The sequence below is a fragment of the Echinops telfairi genome, unplaced genomic scaffold (assembly GCF_000313985.2).
Source record: "Echinops telfairi isolate 266 unplaced genomic scaffold, ASM31398v2 ScPeMD7_3533;HRSCAF=4204_1, whole genome shotgun sequence".
Lineage (NCBI taxonomy): Eukaryota > Metazoa > Chordata > Mammalia > Afrosoricida > Tenrecidae > Echinops > Echinops telfairi.
Genome location: NW_022107432.1, coordinates 29,787,134 through 29,796,193, shown reverse-complemented (window position 1 = coordinate 29,796,193; position 9,060 = coordinate 29,787,134). Strand labels below are relative to the sequence as shown.

The 9,060-nt window shown below is 48.2% G+C and overlaps 1 protein-coding gene and 1 pseudogene across 1 annotated transcript in view; one reads left to right on the top strand and one right to left on the bottom strand.

The window, feature by feature from the left end:
* TBC1D22B (TBC1 domain family member 22B) overlaps positions 1–3,262 on the top strand; it is a 79,502-nt gene extending 76,240 nt beyond the window's left edge. Inside the window, exon 13 of the mRNA XM_004710742.4 lies at positions 1,340–3,262. Coding sequence (XP_004710799.1) covers positions 1,340–1,468 — 129 coding nt within the window. The 3' untranslated portion in view covers positions 1,469–3,262. The remainder of the gene's footprint in view (positions 1–1,339) is intronic.
* A 2,703-nt stretch (positions 3,263–5,965) lies between these two features.
* LOC115871188 overlaps positions 5,966–9,060 on the bottom strand; it is a 6,770-nt pseudogene continuing 3,675 nt past the window's right edge.

Genomic DNA, 9,060 nt, shown 5'->3' with positions numbered 1-9,060 from the left:
TAAAAACTCTTGTCTCACATTCCCTTTCTTTTCTTTTTTACACACACACACACACACACACACACACACCAGCCCGAGGCCTCGAAATCATATGTAATCACTCCTGTCCGTCTCTGAATGGCTTCTTTTTGTAATCCAGCGGAAATCCAGTTTAGAGGGAGAAGAGGAAGCAGCAGAACGAGTGGCTCCGTGACAGAGATCGTCTCAGATCTCACATTCGCTTCCATCTCCAGCAGCCGCTCAGGAACTGTCTGAGGGAACAGACCCCGAGTCCGGGGACTTGGGCATGGGGAGCTGAGTAGACCTTAGATAGATGGAGTGGGAAAGAGAAGGTATTTTAGGCAAAAGGGAACAGCCCACTCTAAACCCTGGAGGCATAGGTCAACAGGTGACAAGGGGCCTGCCTGGATAGGCCAGGTGTGTTGGGAACAGTGGGAAGAAGCCCAGATAAAAGGACAGAGGCTACCAGAGAAGATCAGGATCAGAGGGAAGAAATTCAAAGGCAAAAACGATAATTAGTGCTGTCTTACCAATAAAGGTTTAAAAAAAAAAAAACAGCAGCAGAAAATTAGTCTCTAACCCAAGGGAAATAGGTAAATTGGAGCATCAACACATGATGGAATATTAACATTGAGAATTACCATTTCTGAAGGCTATGTGGGAAAAATGTGAAAATTAGAGTAAAGGGGGAAAAAGATAATTAAAAAGCATAGAAAATCCTAATGATGACAACTTTTTAAAGAAATATGCATGTGGGGGAGGGGAGAGTGAAACGGAATATTTTAAATTAGCGATGCATTTGGATGATGAGTGATTATTTTTCTCTTTTAAAGAGCTGTATTTATTGTTGCTGCTCTGTTTGCAATACTGTTTAAGAGGCAGGTGTTAGAGGATGGGAGAAAGGGAAGGGGCATTTCAAGGCTTCCCGAAGGTGACGGGGCCGAGGGCTGTGTGCCGAGGGGGAGGCGGGAGGCCTTTGGGATGTGTGGTTCGGGAGGAAGGCCCCATCCTAGGCCGAGGTCTCTGAGAACAGGCCCGCTGGCCCCACAGCCCGTAGTTTGGGGACGATCAAAGTCTGGATTGTGTCTAATAAAATGGTTTGAAAACATACTCATATATGTTTATGTGGTTACTCCCTGTCTAAAAGCCTACTAATTAGGATGATGTGTGACCAATGTTTACAATTTAAGACCGCCTAGGCAAGACTGTGTGTGAGATATAACGCTGTTGAATAGACAAATGCAATGCGGGGCCACTACTGGTGCTGTAAGAATCCATAATAAATTACTGTTAATGTGGGGAGGAAAAAAAATAAAACGAGACCTTCCTTGTTTTTTAGGGCCTCCTCATGCTGCTCCAGAACCTACCCACGATACACTGGGGCAACGAGGAGATCGGGCTGCTGCTCGCCGAGGCCTACAGACTCAAGTACATGTTCGCCGACGCACCCAATCACTACCGCCGATAGGTGCTGGCCCCCTCTCGGACCCAGACTGCCCCCATCTCTGATGGCAGATCCAATCACTGTGGCCACTGGGCGAGCCGTGGACCCGGCCAGGAAGCACACTCCCGCTGTACAGAGCTGCCCCGCCGCCCAGGTCTCACCTTCTGGATATGTCTCTCGGACCGCTGTCAGTATTCCATGCCACGTGGATGGCCCAGCTCTGGGAGAGGACGGAAATGGAGGGACAGGGCCGTCTGCCCCTCTAAAAGCAACTGGACAAAAGAAGGGGGAGGCTCCGGATCTCAACAGGCTCTCCCCCCTCCGCCCCAACCGGTACCATTGTTCTCTGTGACATCGTTTGTTTGCTCGCAGGTCAAAAAACGCCTTATGGAAAAGACTCCTGGCCCCTGACCTCTGCCCCTGATTTCCTAGCCAATCCCTTTCTGCCCAGACTGAGCCAGTGAGGGGCAGCTCTTCAAAAGCATGGCTCTCAGATGGAGGAGGTACCAATGCTTATAACTCTGGGAAGAGGCCTACACCCAAGGGCTAGGGGTTATTATTTTATTTTTTTGTTTCTCACCAGATGTCTGTGTGTGTGTGTGTGCTTGCACTCACACGTGTGTCTGTATGCACATACATGCCTGTCAGCATCTCGATAGGTGTCTGAGTTTCTGTGTCCAGACTAGCCCCACCAAAACCATCCGGGAAGCACCCCACAACCAGGTGCCCCAGCACCCCCTGAGAAGGATCAGGGCAGGGGAGGGAGGAGGGCCTTTTTACCTGGCCAAACCCTTCTCCAATGATGACCCACTCCAAGATATTATGTGTCAATTGTGTTATTATGTAGATGAGTAAAGATGTACAGGTATATGTCCTCTTTGTAGCAGATATGATTTTATATTTATAATGTGCATTAACATGTGAAAGCAATCTAGGTCACGAGCACAGATGACGTCGCCAGCCTAGCAGCTGCAGCGACTCCAGGTTGCTTCGGGGCATGGGGCGCCCTCCTGTGAGGGGGTCTGCTGGAGTCGTGCGGCCAAGCAGACGGAGCGACTCTTCAGACCAGTGGCAGCCGTCCAACCATCTGTCTCTCCGAGTCCCCATCTCGCGCCACTCCTCCCTGGGCCTTTCTGAGCATCTGCCCTGCTCCCTTCCCTCTCGAGCGGAAAAGAGTGAGAGGACCAGACTGGCTCTGTACCCTCGGCCCCGGGAGCCTCCCTCCCAGCATGATTTTCCCCTCTGCCCTTTCCTGGAGTCTGGAGGCGGCTTTTGTTTGTAACGGTCACTTAGGGCAGAAGCTGTAACTGGGCAGCCTGTGCCAAGGAAAGCGGGTCTCCTGTGCCTCCCTTGGTTTGGGGGGTCTTCTCAGAGACAGGCCTTCTGTGTCCCCCACGGTCACCATCACACTGCACACTGCAGCTCATGAGACCGGTGACTTCCGTGTGATTCTCGGGGGCTGGCAGTTGGAGGGTGTGGGGGACGGTGGCAAGCAGCTGTCCTCCTCTTGGAAAGCCGAGCAGAGTCCCCAGGGGGTGACCCGTGAGCCTCATGGCCAGCGACGCCCCACCCTACCAGTGTGTGTGGCACCTCTCATCTGGAGCTCTTTCTCAGGCATTCTTCCTCCCTTCCCCCTCGGTGTGCCTCAGCCGTTTCCTTCACTGCGGGAGAGGGCTTGTCACCCTCTCGCGACTGGACTACTTAAAGAAAGACACTTGTGTCCCCAAGTGGTGGTTTTATTTTTTTAGTTTTTACGTTTGTATGGGAAATTGTGGCTAAAGTGAAAGAATTGTAAATAAATAGTGTATTTCCTCCTCAGCTGCTGGTTTCTTTAAGTTTTTCTTTCCCTCCCATGGGTCTCTGTTGTGTGAAACCTCACTCCTTTCCTTGGGTTCTCTTGCTGATACTAGTGTGTCTACGAGACGCCGGGCGAGCGGGGGCTCTCGGGACCAGAAAGCACCCCAAGGGAACTCGGCAAGGGTTGACTGAGCATCCCTCCGGGGCAGGTACCTTGGAAACAGTACCGTTCTCTGTAAGCCCATGTTGCTGGAGCACCTGGTCACATGCCAGGCACTGCAGTAAGCACTGGATACGGATTTTTTGTCTACCCAACAAGGTTTTAAAAAGATGGACAAGAATTTCGGTGTGAGACAGAAACCTAGGGAGTCAACTCCATCGTTCTTCACAGAGGAAGAGCCCAGCTCAAGGCTAAGCAAGGGCCTGTCAGCGAGAGAACGAGAATCCAGGCAGGCCTGCTTGGCGGTCTGTTTCCTATCAAACCCTCTCAAACGAAAATGTATTCAAAGACGGGCCCTGCCTGAGGGTCTTCATGAAGGTTTGTCCTTGTCGCTTAGTGGTAGGTTTCTCTCCCGGCAACTTGTCTTGGTTTCTTCATGCTGTTGAACAGAAAGAACACAAGTGGCCGGCTGGACAAACAGATTTCTCTTCTCGGAGTTTAGGGAGCTGTAAGTCCTCACGGCCAAAGCCGGCTCTACGAGAAGGCTTCCTATTTCTCTCGGTTCTTTCTCAAGGAAGGTCCTTGTCTCTTGGCAGTTTCTATTCCTATTTCCTTGTCCAACTTCACAGCGCAGGTATTTTCCCCTCTTGCCTAATCTACTTTTGAAAATGTTAACAGTTTTAGTGGCATATAATTCCCCTATCCTCTCTGTTAGGCTGTGTTGTCTAGAGGAACAAATCCAGGAACGTTCCTCTAGATGAGAAAGAGCTTTATATTAAGAAGTATTTATATATCAAGAAGGCACCCCAGTCCAGCCCACATCCATAAGTCCTATGCTCGTCCATACATCCCTCACTGGACTCACGTAGCCACATGCTGGTGATGCAGATTGGGGATGGGGAAGCAAGAAGATCACAGGCTGGCGGGTGCGGAGGTTGATGGATCCATGGTCAGCAGGAACTCAGGCGGGCCCTGGCAGCTCTTCAGGGTTGTGCAGCCCACATGGGACCACCCTTTGAGGCAGGCAGGAAGGTGGAGGGGCAGAGAGAGCGTCTCTGTACGTCTTGCTCTGACACAAAAGGCTTCTGACACCAAGGAGGTGTCGGCAGGTTGACCACTGACACGTTTGACTCCCCCAGGCAGGAGTGTCCCGCTGACATAATCCCTAGCTACACCACAGCAGACAATTCAATGAGCGCAGGAAAGAGCCACGCAGTCACCACCACAGTCCATTTTAGAACATTCTCTCCTTTCTTGCCCTCTTTGCTGTTAGCTCCTCATTTCCCCCCAACCTCCCCTGCCAGACCCCCAAGAAACTATTAATCCATTACTGTATGGATTTAATCTGCTCTTTCTATATCTCAAAGGTAATGAATTGGCTTAAAACATACCCCACAATAATATGGCCTCATTCACAACAAAAACAACAAAATCGTATTCCCAATGAGATTACATGCACGGTTGTGAGTCGGGTTTACAACACATTTGGGGGCGACGGGGGCACGCTGACAGCAACCTTACTATGAAATACCTCGAGGAAGGTAGTTGAGTGCCTTTTCCATCTTGAAAGGCCGGCTTGGGATGGTGTCCCCATAGTAGCTCCCTCAGAGGGTTCACGTGAGGGTGCTTGTTGATATCAGTCATGAGACCTGGCCAAGGATGACTTTCAGCTGGGCCTAACAGAGATAGGAAATAACCAGGACTTAGCAACACAGAAGGAGGCCTGGAGGCACTGCGGGGTGAGCATTGGACTGTTAGCTGCAAAGCAAGTATCAAGCCCACAAAGGGCTCCAGGGGACAAAGATGAGGCTCCCTGCACCAGTTAAAATGTATTATAGCTTCACACCCTCCACCAGCCCGGGGAAGACAGTCTTCCTTAGGGATTGAGCTGGATGTGCCCTTGATGGAGCTCAGCCGACAGGGAGTCATGCCTGGAAGCTCCTGGACCAATATTGTAAGCTTCTCTGCCTAGCGCCATGTTTGTGTCCCAATCATGACCCTTAATCCCGCTTTGGGAGTTCAACCGGTAACAAAGATGTATTGATCTGCGGCCAACCATGTTTTTGTGAGTTTCCTTTGATATCCCATGCCCTTTTCAAGGCCCCGTGTCTCATCAAACCCTTGGGCGCCATTGTGACCCAGACTAATAGGCTCCTCCTCCAGATGATCTGTCTCTGCAGTTACCTTGCCTTTGTCACATTGAAGACTTAACAAAGTTCTCTTTAAATTAAAAAAAAATTTTTTTTAAAGGACCGCCTCAGAAACCCATGGAGTCAGAATCGACTCCGTGCCCGTGAGTCTACAACCGAGATGGAGTCTGGTGGCACAGTGGCCGAAGCTGACGGGAAGGTCAGTGGTTTGAACCTACCCGCTGCTCACAGGAGAGACGTGACCGTCTACTTCCATTAAAACGACAGCCTGGGAAAAGAACTGTTTTCCCCTCAAACAGTATTGCGGTTTCATGAAACAATCTGATCACTACCTTTGCAACAAAGGACAGTTTTAAGTGGACATAACTGTCCTAAATGGTTTATTAGTCATGAGTTTCGCAACCATCACTGATATCAGTGATAACGGCAGGTCTGGAGAGGGTGGTACCTTCTCCAAGCGGAGCAGCGAGAACCACTGAGAATGTGGTGGAATTGGTGACCCTTTCTGAGACCTGCAGACATCAGCCCGGGTATCTCCTGTGCTGGTGATCCCCCTGAGCTTCTGATAGCTTTATGGAACCGATCAATGAGAGTAACTTCAAAAAAATTATTTGTGGAATCTTCACCAACCCAGTAAGAATTCAGGACTCTTAGGGCCCCACCGTGGGGTCTAGCTTGCTCCTCCACAACAGGCACAAGTTTCAGCTCTTAACACCATGATGGACAGAGTTGCCATAGGTTGCACCCTTGAGCATTGGGAGTTTGCAGCCACCGTGATGCACATGGCTCCAATAGAGGACATCACCTGGTTTGGTCTTGTATCCCAGTCTGAGCTCCTTGGGTGGGGTGGAGTGGGTTGGGGTGGGCCCGGTGCCTGGTGCAGTGCAGAGAGTCAGTGGTACTGCTGACAGCAGACCTACAGGAGAAAGCACCCCACATCAGACGGCTTCTTCCTTCATAGCTCCTGGATGTACTTGTAGGCACCCTTCTTGGCTTACCTGATGGCTGCTGCCAGACAGAAAGGAAGAAGCCAGCTTGGAAAATCTCATGGGGCAGTTTGACTCTGTCCTGTAGGGTCACTGTGTTAGACAGGGTTCTCTAGAGAGATAAAACCAAATTCCTGATAATATATTTATTTATAAAGATAATTAGATATATAACGAGAAATGAAATGTTAAATCATAAAGATAATTAGATATATAACGAGAAATGAAATGTTAAATCATATACAGATAAATATACAATACAAGAAATAAACAGTTAAATTAGAAGCACTATAAATGGCTTAGTGCAACTCACGTCCGTGAGAGAAAGTTGAGAGACTAGCAGTCCTTCAAGTCTCTATCTGATGCCAGATCTTCCTCTATTTGTAGAGAGAGCTAGGCTATGTCAGCACAGCAGCCAATCACAAGGCAGGTCACCAATCGCCAGTCCCCAGCTCCAGAGAAGTCTTAAAGGGACCTCAACTTACAGCAACACAGTCCACAGGCTAGGCATCCCACAGGCTGTGTAGCCTTTAAATTGAAGCACAGAACAAGCAAGGCAGCCGCACACTGGTCCGATGATCACAGAGCGAGAGACAAGAAAGGCAAGGCTCACCAAGCCATCCATCTCTCCACCCCTCAGTCAATCCCACCTGCGTTTATCAGCCAGGCTGGCACAATAAACTATCTCAGTCACTATGAGTCAGAATGACTCAATGACAAGGGATTTTAAAACACAACATGGAAATTTATTTCTCACATAAAACCCAATGGTAGGCAACCCAGGGTTTGGAGGGTGGCGGCTTCCAAAAGTGTTTTGGACCGGGGATGTCGTCCCTCGGCTGTCGCAGCTCAAGGTGGAAGCTAGTACTCTGGTTATTACGTGCACTTCTCGAATAGCAGGATGGATTAAAGAAGGGAAAATCAGAGTGCCAAACTGGCAACGAAGAAATAAAACTAGGTGCAGAGCATATGATTCTACAGAAAGAAACCCCCCAAAACTCAACAAGAAAATTGTTGGAACTAATGAAAAGATTTAACAAAAAGAAAAAAGATTTAACCATGTGGCAAGGTACCAAATTCAATTGGATGCCTGCACACTAATGAAGAGAACGCTACAAAGAACCCCAGAAAATAAGACCAGTTACAACAGCCACACAAAAGATGAATACACAGGGATAAACCTAACCAAAGAAACAAAAGACCTGTACAAAGAAAACTAAACAACTACCAAATTCAAAAGCCACACTCACTGCCATCAAGTTAGTTCTGAGTCACAGTGACCCTATAGGACAGAGTAGACCTACTCATGTAGGGTTCCAGACTGTAACTCTGCATGGGAGGAGAAAGCCTTGTTCTCCCGTGGAGCTGCTGGTGGTTTTGAACTGCTAATCTTGTGATGAGCAGCCTAACATGACACTACAAACAAGAAAACAAATGAGGCCTACATCAATGGAAGATCCCACCATGTTGATGGCTAGGAAGATAACATTGTGAAAATGGCACTCCTACCCCAAATGATCTATAATGAATGCAATTCCCATCTAGATCTCAGCATCTCTTTTAAGAGATGAAGAACTAATCACCGATTTTCTGTGGAAAGAAAAGAGACCCAGAATAAGCACAGCACTAAGAAGAAGAACCAAAAAGAAGAAGAAAATAGGAGTCTTATCACTTCTTGTTCTCAAAACCTTACTACACAAGTACAGTAGTCAAAACAGCCTGTTCGTGGTCCCAGAGATACATGGATCAATGGAGCAAAATAGAGAACCTAGAAATTAATCCATCCACCTACAGACAACTAATTGACAAAGGACAGAAACACATTACATGGGGAAGAGACAATCTCTTCAACAAATGGTGCTACGAAAATTAGACTTCCATTTGCAGGAAAATGCATCAGGACCCATACCTGCCTTACATACTTCACTCCATATATGAGAATGAGCTCAAGATGGATTAAAGACCTAAATGTACACTCTACATCAATAAAGATCGTCGATGAAAAACATAGGGACAAGCCCAGGGGTCCTAATGCATGGTATAAACACGCTATCAAGGATAATGAAAACCATGAAACAGCTGACTGGGACCTTGTAACCAGAAGAAACATGCATCTAAAGATTTCACCAAAAGAGTAACATGGGAACTCACGGGGCGGGGCCGGGGGAGGGGGGGAGAGGTGGTTGACGCGGAATTTGGCAATGACATGTTGGGCAAAGAGCAATCTCTGAAATCCATAGAAAATGTCAGTACCTCAAGAAGAAAAAGTTAAGAGACTCCATTAAACAATTTTTTCTTAATGAGCAGAGGACATGAACCAACAAGTCACCAAAGGACACATTCAGGTGACGCACAAACATTCACACATCACTAGTTGAGTTAGTTAATTGTGCCAACCTGGCCGATAATCACATGTGGGGCTAATTGAAAGGCGGAGGATAAATGGGTGGTGAGCCTCGCCTTTCTAGCTCTCCGGTCTCTTGCTTTGTGATGGTCGCACCAGGGTGCAGCTGCCTTAGCAGT